At 35.8% G+C, this 13,150-nt stretch overlaps 1 protein-coding gene across 11 annotated transcripts in view; it reads left to right on the top strand.

Moving 5' to 3' along the window:
- The window catches only part of KLHL13 (kelch like family member 13), a 252,617-nt gene that overhangs the window by 186,107 nt on the left and 53,360 nt on the right, over window positions 1-13,150 (top strand). The window contains exons 1-3 of one of the 11 annotated variants that reach the window (XM_044763156.2): window positions 8,624-8,685; window positions 9,187-9,231; window positions 9,717-9,829. The exons of 8 other annotated variants lie outside the window; for them this stretch is intronic. In XM_044763156.2, coding sequence (XP_044619091.1) covers window positions 9,732-9,829 — 98 coding nt within the window. In that variant the 5' untranslated portion in view covers window positions 8,624-8,685; window positions 9,187-9,231; window positions 9,717-9,731. Of the gene's footprint in view, window positions 1-8,623; window positions 8,686-8,833; window positions 9,232-9,509; window positions 9,830-13,150 lie in introns of those variants that run through there. 2 more of the 11 variants (XM_014831780.3, XM_014831779.3) reach the window with 2 other exon arrangements.

The raw sequence follows: 13,150 nt of genomic DNA, 5'->3' as shown, positions 1-13,150 counted from the left end.
TGCACAATCAATATAATTTATAACACCTTTGTTTCCTAATTGCTGTACTTCGTGATTTCCCGCTTTGCATGTGTCTCTTGATCTGCCTCTGTGCCTATCTCTCAGCCAGCCGGAGACCTTGCTTCCAGACTCTCCCAGACCTGGAAGGATCTGGAGTGTGGGAGGGCAAGATAATGGCCATGGACAGTGCAGATTGACAACTAGTGGTGAGCAGCCAGTGTTGATATGCTGAGGAAGGCCAGGAGCTGGGAGAGAAAACAGAATCTCACTATGGCTGGGGTTATCAACCTTGACTTTAAAGTAGCATTTCTCCAAGTTTAGTAGACTAGGCGTGAAAATCACCTGGAGTACTTGTTTAAAATACGGAGTACTGGGCCCCACCTCTAGACTTCTACTTTTTAAATATTCACCCCAGATGATTCTTGTGTATACTAAAGTTTGACAGCATCTGTCTTGAGGTATTGGACTTTTCTCTTGGTATATGTATTGGAGAGTAAAGAAAAGTGCCATTTTCCTTTCAGTAGCATCCATGATCTATGTCAAAGCATATGGGGGCGGGAGTCGGGCAAGGGTGAGGAATGACAGCTATTGCACACATTGCTGTATCTCCATCTGAAGCATATCGGTGCATTATGGTGACTATGCGGTATTTTAAAAAGGCTTGTGTTCATTTTAGACTTGAAGAAACTAAAGGGCAGAAAGATTGCCGCCAAAAGGTGAAAAATAAGTGAGTTTTGATATTTTAAGAGTTAACCTACCCTAGTTGTTTCAAATTTAAGTTAATTTTTAAAAACTGGCTAGAAAACCAGGGTTCTGGATAGTTAAGACTTTGCTGTAGCAATATATTTATGCTTACTCATGTTTCATATGTGAACATGCAGTCTGCCTGATGAGATTGTAAGGGATTTGTGGCCAGGGAATATGTGTTCTTTTGTATACTAGTAGCATCCAGCAAAGCCATCGGTTCTCAGTACTTTTTGATGATTGAACTAATTCAGCATGCACATCTTCTCTACAGGTTTTGGGCTGGGCAGATTGAGTTGATTGATTTTGGAATTTGTGAAATTCAAGGAGTCTATCTTACACTGTCAGTAATGGCTAATATACTAAGGAGGCCTCAGTTTAAACAAATGCATTTTAGTCGGCAAATGCGAAAACAAGGTCCTAATTGATCAACTTGCTAATATGCTTGTTCCGTGTTTAGACTGTCAGTTTAAGCTCGATCTTGCAGCCTCTTTGCCCTTTTTGGAATACAAGTTGTTCTGTTCTTTACAAATCTGAATCTCAAGGATTGGTAATTCTGGAAGTCCCTAAACATATTTGTTTTCATTTATGGACTGAACAGTATCATAGGAATTTAAACAAAATGGCCAGACTGTGTAGTGGAAGAGTCATAAAAATGTTCAACAGTGTCTCTGACGTAGATCAAGCTGAGTCAGGAATTAATGAATAAATATATGCTAGCTAAAGGGAAGATATATTTTACTCAAGTGTCAGCTTCAGAATTCCATGAGAAATAGCTGATTATTTAAAACATATATTTGATTTTGAAGACATGAAGTGGTTCTGAACTCACTAGTTGAAGTAGACAGACTTAGAAAGGCAGTCAGGAAATTCCAATTTAAATTGCATCTAGCTAAAACCTAGGCTTAACCTAGAAGGTGAATTCTGTTTTTTCTTCTCTCACATCAAAATTGCATTTACTTTAGTTAGTAATAGGACATGAGATAACGAAAAGAAAGGATTTTCCCTCGTTGGACAACCATTGGAGCCACGTAATGAAGTTACACATAACTCTAGAACAATGCTTTGGTTAGTTTGTAACACATGAACACTTTTTAAAGCATGAGTTGATGTCTTACATCATAGGATTTTCGCTGAATTGCTAAATATGTTTTTCAGACATAGCATTTTAAATTGCACACTTTTTGGCCAGCTTCTAGAATTTAGACTTACCACCATAGATTTGGCATCTTTCGGTATAACTGTTTCTATACCCCCCGTTTTAGAAAAAAATCTTTAGAACTTAAAATCACCAAAGAGAAGAATTCTCAGTCAGAAAATGAGAAGGATCTTAAAATAGTCTTGAAAATAGAGGTGTATCGAACTGGTTGCTGAGTCTCTTGGATACCACCATAGTCGGCAAATACAGCGACTATAAAGTACACCTTTCAGAAAACTGTTGCGCCATGTGTTATGGCAGCGGGTCACAAGCTTCAAGTTGGAAGTTGAGTTATTTTTGGAGTTTAATATAGTTTCATTCATTATATGGTTAAACCCTTTTATTTTTAGTCAACAATAGTTTCTATGGATAAATGTATAGGAAATTTAAAGTTTTGATGATTAGGCCTGGGAAATGGTAAAAACAAAATTAAAGCAAGTGAACATAAAAAGGGTCCTTTTTCATGGAAAACTTAAGTAGTGTTATATTAATCTTAATGAGTCATTAGGATTAGCTTTTCATGAAAGTGTTTGGTTCTGGTTAGCAAAACATCATTGTGATTATAAGTATTTGTGACCAAGACTTATAGATACTCGGGGAGGAAGAGATGGGCCAACTAGGTAATCTTCTAGATCTCATTTTTGGCTCTTAACATTTATGGTGCACATGTGAATGTTATACATAATAACTCTTTGGGTAAAAAGATATAAATAGAATTTTTTCGAGATTGTAGCATTATTTCATTTATTTTAATTGGAATGTTGAGGAATATGTCAATATATTATTCCAAAAGTCATTCAGTAACTCAGATTTTTATGAAAGTATAGGTATTTCTGAAAGAATGTAGAATACAGCAAATGTTGACTTTCTTTAACTGGCTAGCCTTTTGAGATTGCATATGTGATGTGCTCGTTATTGAAAAGCTTTTCAACCATCATAGATAGACAATATTAGAGATTGTTTCTTCTTATTAAAATAGTTCAGGATTTACAGAAATTAGGATTGTAATATTGCTTATTGCATTGTCTTCATGCAACTTTTATAGTTTTGCTTTTATATTTGATACCACCAAAATTAAAACAAAGTAGTGAAACTATTTGAAAAGCTTTATATGAATGTATTTTTTTATCAGTAGAGCCATATTCCTAATTTTTCTTTCAGTAACACTGTACATTTTAAATGGCTTTTTATTTTGATAAATTTGCAGTTGCAATGTACAAAAACATCAGAAAATCTAACAATTGTTGGTTATTTTATTTACCCAAGGTAATTTAAGCTGATACTTAGGAATTTGCTGAGAGATGACTAAACAGATAAATTTATCATTATTTAAGGTTAGAGCAGAGATTTTTCACTAGAGCAAACATCTTCACTATTAGTGATGCATTTATTTTATTTAACAAAGCATGTATCCTGGGTGATTTTCTTCAACATATACTTATTTTTAACAAGATAATATGTATATTCGATTTTTTTCATTTTAAGGACTTTATAGCCTAAAATTATCAAATTAACAGATGAATATTCCTTTTATCTGAACTCTACTTTTAGTAATAGCAGAATAAATAACAGCATTTAAAAACCTTCCAGGATATATGCTGGCTTCAATACACTTCCTATTTAATCACCCCTCTGCTTATGCATTTCTATTTCAATTTACTCAACTAATACTTATTGAATGCTTTCCGTCGTGCTGGGATAGTGCTCGATTAGGAAGATGCAAAGATTCAGGAATTCCTTCTGGGAGGAAGAGCAGGAATTTGGGGAGGACGTCTCAGGCAGAAGAAGTTGCAGGGCTGGAGCGAGGGTCTGGTGACTGCATGGCCTCTTATTGGAGCACTGGATACATTATCCCACTTTGATGATGATCAGCTGTCTCTCTAAATTGCTTCTTTCAAATAATTTTAAAACGGTAATTGAAAAGCAAGTATGCAAGTAGCATATATTTAAAAATCATTGATTTCCACCACCTCTGCTCCCAACACACACAAACACTTTGGTTTGGAGTCTAAGGCATTTTTTAATAGATGAGAATACTTAAGAATTAGTTTAGTTTATGCATGTCACCTGTATAAAGACTTACTTGGGCATATGGATTTTGGAATCATATATGAAAGAAACACTCAAGGATAGACCAAAAAAAAAAATCCATAAAGAATATGGATACTACAGAAAACAAAAGGAAGAAGGAAGGGCAAGAACTTCTGAATTTCCCCTTCATTGCTAATCCTTTGTTCAGCTGTAGGGAGAGAGTAAGGGTAGTCAAAATCTGTGGGTCATTGAGTCTCCAAAAACTCTACCTTTCTTATTATTTGCTCAGTCCCTCTGTAGTTTTGCCCTCTTATCCCAACTCCTACCTTAGTCTCGTAATCTCATTCACCTGACCCCCAATTTTAAAAGGTGCCACATAAATATCAGGAAGTACTACCATTCTGGTTTTCCATTCTCCTTGCAGCCAGCCATTACCTTCCTTGCCCTTACTCTTCTCTCCTTTGGTTCCCTTACCTGTTGTTTCCTGTCTCATTAGCATACCAGCTCCTCTTATTGCTGTTCTCTGACTCCTCCTCCCAAAAAAACCCCCACAAAACTTAGTACCCTTCTTTTCCTTTGGAAATGTTAAAGATAGGAAGAGGACTTGCCATCACATTACTTATGCCATTATGGCAGAAGGAATTCTTTGTCCATATACTGATACGTGTGCATGAGTATGTGCCTGCACAACAATTGCGTTTTTCTACATGTTTGTGTTGTGAAGGAGATAGATACTATGTTAATGCAAGGCATAGTGATAGTACAATAGTCTGTATAACCCCTTCCTGGGACTGCAAAGATCCACACGGTTCTTTTAAGGAAATTGACATGTGAGAAGTTGTTTTCTATGAAAGATGAAATGATGACTTTCCAACGTAGTTGTCTTTGAGAAATATCTGGGATTCTCCATTTTGATTTTAGCAAGGCAACATCTCTGAGTATCTAGTAAGAAATTTTTAACGTATTTGATATTCAATTTCCTGAAACAAATAAAGGAGATACACACACATACACACAAGTATATATAGTCACTCATGTGAACAGTTGTATTTCCTGTAATAAGGAGTCCTGAATGTATTAAGAATTTTGTCCAGAAATGAATGTTTTGTGTGCTTTAAAGTGTTTCACAGTCCTCATGGTTGCCATCCAAGTCCTTTTACTGATTGGTAGAACATGAACAGAGCACACAAGTTGGCATGATCTACAGTCTTGTCCGAGTAACACGAATAATGTGGATAGCCCGGATTAGTCTGAAGAGGCATTCTCAGGACTGAAGAGATCCCAGTGTCTGCCCACACAAACTGTGGTTAATGCTATTAGTCTTTAGTTGTAGCTACCACAGGATTAACCAAAACTTGCAGGAAAAAGGTAGGTCAGTTCTTATGGTATATCAGGTGAAGCTGGAGAGAGAGGTCACATACGCTAAATTCATACGGAAGGTGGTGGGACGGGAGGCAAACTGTAGCAGTCACTGAGTTAAACTTTCCCGTAAAATTGTTTAGAAACATTTACATCAAGAAAAAATTAGACTCTTAGCTGTCTATTTCACTTTTCTCCCCTACTATGACTGGCTTAATTTTACTTACCTTTTTCTCCCTGATCATTCTTAAATACCTTCTGGAATTAAAATTGGGGGAATAGTCTTCCTGCACACTTTTGTATTTTTGGTGTTTCTCTCCCACTTCTATCTTTGAGTGTGTATTTAATTGGAGGAGTAAATAGCTCTCTGTAGTTCTTGTTTCTTTAGAATACATTGAGACATCTATAGACTGTGGTTCACTTCATGTCATAGAAACACATGTCTTAGGGAATGGTTTCATCGAGAAGGAGGGCAGTAGGGATTCCAGAGCAGGAAGCCCGGACTGGGAGATGGAGACCTGGTTTCTAGTTACACTCCTGCTGCCAGCCAGCAGTGGGACTTTCGGCACGGTCACTTCTCTGGGCTTTGGTTTTTTTAATCTATACACTGAGGGTACTGAGCAAGATGATTTGTAAGAGTTCTACAAGTTATAAAAATCTTCTCTTTCTACATTGGGAGCCAGGGAATTCTGTTCTATAAGGTTTGACCAAAGAATGTCTCTTTTTGTGGCCTGGGCCAAGTCCCAGCATTGTCCTTTATTTATTACATCTCTTAAATATGCATTTCACAGGTATTTTTAAGCGATTAATGTTCATAAAATGCTTTGAAGAGCTTTTGTGTATGTTGTCTTTCTATCCCGTTTTATGCAGTTGTCCATAATAGAAACCAAGTGTTGTGTAAATGAAATCAGTGTTTCCTATGATGTGAATGAGGGTTTTTGACATTTCCCAGTCTAAATATTAAAGTAGTGGGACACTGAGCTGCATAAAATTATATTTAAAATAATGTTTAATCATTTTCTTCCTTTCACTCAGTAGGTGAGAACATTTTTAGTTCCCGAATGTAATGGTAATTACACTCTGTAGTTGCACTGAAGTTGCCGTCAGGGTAGTAAAATCTGATTAATTTGGACTCTGCTAATGTGTAATTGGGGTGATTTTACCTGGCTGAAGTTTATTTCTAAACGATGTATGAGGAATGGTGTTGTTAAGCAAATAAATATTGTAAAGTATATTTCATGGACTATATTTCTACTTAAAGGAATTACTTTTAAACCCTTTGGCGTATTAGTTGTTTGCTCACAAGAGATAATTACAAATGACTCCTAGCAATTTATTAAAGCAAAAGAACAAAATATAAATAAATGTCCATCATCAGATGTAATGCTTTTAGGGTTTTTGGGTCTTTAAGAGTGCTGGGGGTGGGGTGGGGGAAAGCAGTCTTATTTTCTTTTCACTTTGAATAAATATTACAATTTTTGGAGCTCCACAAAAACAGGCTGTAAACATTAAGTCTAAGAAAAATCTAGACTGAAAATTGACATAGATGATTTGGTGGTATTAGTTGATTTCTTTGGAGCCTAATGAGATAAAACAAATAATATGTTGGGTTTTTATTCAGTTGATTGTTCATAGAAGAATAATAACTTGAGAACCTTTGCAATAAAGTGATCTTCACCTGTTTGTGGGGGTTACCCTCTTGGAAATTTGGAAAACTCTACATTCGTCCTATGTCCCACTCATAAATGTTGGGTAGTCTTTATAGATAAACTGCTTGAAACACTTCACCACCATGTTTTTACATAGGTTTGGGGGTCTTTGTTCTCAGAATGAGAAGTTAATTTGTAATTACTGCTTTGTAATATTTTCATAAGCTGCAAAGTGGTTGAATTTCCTTTCTAAAACATCATCTCCTTCTACATATAGCTAATTTGTAGCCATTTATGTTTCATATTTTTAAATATTTGGGAATGCTTCACATTTTTGGAATGAAACATTCCAAACTTGCTTGTTGAGTGTGTGTCTGTGTGTATTTTTCCTTCTTGGGGTTTCCAACAAGTTGCCACTGCTGATTGTACCTGGGACCTTTTTGCTCTATAACTATTAAGAATTATTACTCAAAGCCTTCTAATGTAAAATAATTGACTATGGTTTATTTGTATTAGTGTGCTTCTTTCTTTAACCTTTTAAATATATTTTGGCCACTAAGGTATTGATAAATACTCCTTTCTCCAATTTCTTTGAAGATTTTTATGAGACAGTTTTGTGTGTAGCTACTAAAAAGAGTTAGAAATATAATTTAACCCTTTAAGTTGCTTGACTGTGTTTTGGGGCAGTATTTGTGTATGATAGATTGAATAAAAATTATTTATGAGGTAGTGATGGCTGACATCTATTTAGCATTTAATAAAGTTTATGCCTTACTGGTCAATGTTTCAAAATAAGCTTTCTCTCTCCGTATATGTATGTTTGTGTGTATGTATATACCGTATATACATATGTGTTTGGGTTTCAGAGGGAAAGACTTTTTGCCTGAATATTGATGTGTATCTTAAAGGAAGGTACTCATGATTACCTTAACTGATTTCGCAGTGTATTTCTAGTACATTAGCTTATATATTTTGGAATTTTTGAAAGTAGTTTCTTTCTATAGAAACATATACCTATGCTTTTTGAATACAAATGAGAATGACTCTTAAGGGACTAAATCTCAATCTTTTTAAAACTAGGAATAATTCAGAAAGAGTATATAAAAGTCAACTACTTAAGTTGGAAGCACAAGTTTATTGTTTGGATAAAAACTTGAAAGTCAATGTGAGCTCTTGGTCATTGCAGTGAGATTTGAAAAAAGTAGTGGCTTTCATGTCAATGGCGGTCTGCCTTTCCTAAGCTTGCATTGACAGAGATGGACAATTCTGTTTTTAGGTAGAAGTGGAAGGGTACTATGAAGGTAGATATTTGGTGATGATGGCTTGCCTGCATCAGAAGTAAAATTCTTCAGCCTGTAAATAAAGAGTTCAGCATGATTCCGGTTTTATCCTATTTTTACCTCTTAGAATTGTGTAGAAAATTTGTGAGTTTGGCGCTTTAAACAGAAACTTAAAATACCCAGTCACTTTCTGGGCACTTACGATGCTATTTTCTGGCAGTATTTTAAAACAATATAGATGAAACCTCTATTTGCTGTTGCTTTTATGAAATACCTCAAGCTGCCTTTGACAGCGGCTTTAATTTTTGAGCCTCCTTGTCAGTCACTAACCCCTGGAGGTTACCGGAGCCGCTGCTCAGCTTTGGAATGGTCCCTGCTGGACACCTGCTTGGCCAGCAGCATTGGTCTCTCCTCTAGGCAATTTGTGAGCTGTTTGGGGGCGGGGGAGCAGGGAGGGGGGAACGGGAGGGGAAAGGGGGAGAGAAGAAGGGGAGGGCAGCATTGAATTAGATTGTTGATAGCGTCCCTCCGAGGGCTGCTATTAAGAGCACGCCACTCTGTACTTCTCTGCTGCAGAAGACAGAGTGATATTCGTGTTACCACAGCGTGTTGTAAATGTATGAGATTTTGCTCATCCCAGCTTGGAAATAAGAATAGGGAAAGGAGAGCAACTTGAATCAGAAGCTGCTAGAAGAGCGTGCAGAGTTTTGCAGCAGTTTATATTTGTTCTTACATTTTGCCTTCTTCTAACTGGAAACCAGAGAGACTGGCATTTTTTAAACGGGCTTTTCCCATAATGGCATTCTTGTATTGTGTGGCCAGAGCTTGCACAGAAGGAAAACAGGCTGCCGAATTTAGTCACTGATCTCTATTAGCTGTGGCCTAAGGCTATGCTGAGGTTTATATCCCATTTGTATTGTTGCAGCTCAAAAGAAGAATGTTCAGAGGATGACAAGTGTATTCTGAGTAGGTATGTTGTTTCATTTTCATATGAAACCCATCTAATTTTTTTTCTGCTACTGTTGGTCAGAAATCAGGTTAATAGGTTCAGAATATAGTACAGTGCTGCAGTATCCCTGTTAAGGGAAAACAATGGTAATGCAAGCTTAAAATAATACCAAAAAAGCCAAAACCCTAGCCGCTTTTATTAAATAAAGCTGCATTGTGTGGTATGTATGCACAGTGCAGTCTTAAAAAAAATATACTGCAGTCAACGCTTTCCTAACGAGGTGGCACTATTGTTAGAACGATAGAATCATCATATTGCTTTAGGGGACAGGAGGATTTAAAGGAGGTACCTTGCAGCCCTATTTTACAGATTGGAAGCATCGGTTTCAGGGCACTGGCAGAATCGTTTGCTTGTTCTCCGCGGCAGCCACTGCTGTGTCAGTACAGTGTGGAATGGAAATCCTAGTTGGTAGTCTGTTATGGAAACGCTGTTTACTGTTATTGTAGTACCGTGGTGACAACATGCCATTGAAATGGAAAACGAGCTCTCCTGCTATCTGGAAATTCCCAGTTCCTGTGCTTAAAACATCCAGGTCAACTCCACTTTCTCCAGCATACATGTAAGTGAGAGAAAATAGGATATTAAAGTGGGATTTTCATTCATGAATCAACCTTGTGGCAAAAGGGGGAAAAAAAACTCCAAACAGCAACATCTAAAACCCCACAAGATTAAAAACCTCAAGCTTGCTTACATTTAAAGATATTGGCATGCTCACATTTTCGCATTGTTTTGTTTTCCTAGGAGTTTATGTTTATTTTCATTTAAAGTGTTTACTGGTAATCTGATTGCTAATATGAAAATCTAAAGGTATGCCTAAGGAATTGCATAAGGATAAACTTTAATCTTTTACGTTGGTTGGATTTTTTTGAACATTTGTGTATCTGAAATACTTAAGATGACTTCTTTTGTGTAACGGCACAAAAACTGCTGATGATTGATATTGTTGTTTTGTTAAATGTGGAAATGCTTTCTGTAATCTTTTGATTAATTTGAAACATTCAGAGTTAACACATTGATCAGAAAATGTCTTTCAATCAAGACTTTTATACTTGAGTTGTATGTGAATATTAATAAGTTTGATGCTATATCTTTCCCAGTTATAATTCAAGTTCTGAAGTGTAAGTTCGAATTTGTGCAAATTATAGTTCTGTGAATGGTTATTTATAAACATGGAGTTGAAAAGTGTATTATACAAATATCTATTTTAGAAATTTATATTAAGTATATACTGAAATATATTGGGAAGTCATCCTAGAATTTTTGGAAACCTTATTTTTTAAATTTGCGAAGTGTTGCTTTAAAAACAAAATCCAGGAGCTATAATAAAATGTTCTTTTAAAGTATTGTCTGTGATCCTTTTTTTGGTGGAAGAAGGAGTAAGGGAAAGCTTGATTTTTTTTTTTTTTTTAATATTCGTATGAGAAAAGCTTTTGAGTAAAAGTCTGTCTTAACTGTGAGTGATCCCTTTAAAATATTTTTCAGTATGAAAAATGTGGAAAGTCTTCCTGCTTTACATTAATTGTGTGTTTAGAAATCTGGTGAGTTGACATTTTATTGCTGGGTTTGTGTTTATATGAGGTTCAGGTGCACAATGGTAGCTCGCTGGTTCTTTGAAAGGCTTTCAGCTGCTAAGGAAATATGCTTGTGTTCTCAGTCCAAAAGAAGCAATTCCCTGGAAAGCGCTGAAAAATCAGGACATTTCAGAGTTAAATCCTGTCATCATTTCATGTTCAGATTATTTTTTATGTCCTTCTTAGAGATGCTTTGGGTTATTTTACATGTTTGAGTGTTGAGTGCTTTTCCTATAAAGTTAAAAATTTGAGTTATGTTTGTAAAAAAGAAAAAAGAAGGTCAACTATATTTGTTTCTCAAAAGGTGTATTTGTCAAAAGCACAAATTAATGGAGTGACAAGGGAGGTGACAAGCTAATGGAGCCCCTGCAAATAATTTGAGAAAATGAGATGAGCCTGTTGATTTTATGAATCTTAGCTGGTGAGAAATGACCATGATTTACCAAAAGCAGCTTTATGGTCAAAACAAAACATACATACCCAAAACTAAAATCAGCAGGCTACAATTAATAATTGTTGCTAATGATTCTAGTATTCCTGCTAGAGTTTACTGTCCACAAGATCCACATTGCAGCTCCTACTGCAGCTGGTTTGACAATTTTTAGAGCTGGTTAAAAAGAATACTTATATTTTATTAATTCATATTAGCCACAAGCTCAGACACAGCTTAATACAACATCTTTAATGAATCACTTTCTTCCTTTTAAGTACTCACCTCTTTGACCTGATGATAAGGATGAATTGATTTAGATAGTAGAAGCTAGAAAATATCACAGGTCTTGTGTGTTGATGTTGATTGTTGGTTGTAAACATAGGTAGAATGGAAAAATATATTGGAAGAGCCAGGGTTAGGCTAAACTATTTTGACATTGGGACAGTCTACATTAGTAAATTCGCCTTAACCTATTTTGCTTTATAAACAAATTAATACAGGGTTAAAATATTATGTAAATATACACACAGAAAATATGTTAAATATAGGAAAGGGCTAGCTTGGGAAGTCTAAATCAGGTTTTTAAATAAATTTTTTAGTTTTTGACTGTTTTAGATAGAGTTCAGTGCCTTACGTGGCCAGAAATAAAAATATCGTGTTTAACATGTTGTTCTCATCAGTGCTTTTTATATTCCAAAACGCTTCTACACATAAAATGATACCTAAGTTTAGCATAATTTTCGCTCTCAAAAACTGTAACAACTAATTTAGAATACTGGGTCAAGTGGCATTTATTTGCTCTCACAGAGTTTGGCTGACAAGCATGGGTTAAATGGTTGTGTCTTTTGGGTCTCAAGTCTTTGCATTGAAATGGAATAATTAAATTCTGACTCTGATAAGTTGTGATATTTTAGGATTTACCTCTAAAATTATGTGTAAACATTTAAAATATTATCTTGAATATAGAATTCTTCACAGTTAATATAAGCATTTTTTGTACATTTGCTTGTGTAGCATCAGTGTTGGTTTGTAATGTTTTATCCTTATTTGCTGTGATTTGTCAAAGACATTATGTGGTTTTCATTGAAGACTTAAGACTGAAATTTCAATATAAAATATTTTTAGTTATAGTAAAAATGTGTTGTAGTAATTGAGCAAGTATGGAAAACATATAAAGGCTCCTTGGGGTCCCTTTCTAAACTCGGTGGAGGTGCTGCTCAGCTGGAGCTCTTGGTTGATGCTGTGGATAGGGCAGTGCTGCCACGCCAGAGAACGTACAATAGAGAACGTTTCACTTACTGCAAACATTGAACAGAAAGGCTGGTTTTTTTCCTTGTAGATTTAAAGTCCAAGTTTGCTTTCCTTCTGCTTGTTCCGAACTTGGATGAGAGTTGAAACCTCTCCGTATTTTCAAGACTTATTGATGAGAAAGACAAGGTTTATGATGATATTAAGGAAAATAGTTTCTTATATAACATAAAGCGCTTTTCAAATTGTTTTACCATCCGGGAAGAGTGGAGTATCTTCAAGACAAAAGAGTGAGGAAAATAATCCTTGGCCTCTAGATAGCTTGATTACCAAATACTTAGTCTTTCTTGGGTAGATAGAGACTTCCTTCAGCTTCAGTTTTGAACACTTGCGGGGTGGTGTGCCATCCATGTGGAGTTCTGAAGGGACTGTCTTGCTAGAAATCTGAGTGATGTGTTTGTTTCTCTCTGTGCAACGGTAGGGTGAAGTTCAACCTTAGCCTGAGGGAGGATGTCCTGGTCACTGTAAACTGAATTAGTAAAGACTCTGCTCCTGACAGGTGTGAACCATATAAATTAACCTGTCATTTTGCCTAAATTAATAAAGCTGAAAGGGCAGTCACATCTAA

Source organism: Equus asinus, chromosome X, assembly GCF_041296235.1.
Source record: "Equus asinus isolate D_3611 breed Donkey chromosome X, EquAss-T2T_v2, whole genome shotgun sequence".
Classification (NCBI taxonomy): domain Eukaryota; kingdom Metazoa; phylum Chordata; class Mammalia; order Perissodactyla; family Equidae; genus Equus; species Equus asinus.
The sequence above is the reverse complement of the archived record's forward strand: the minus strand, read 5'-3'. Positions and strand labels throughout refer to the sequence as shown.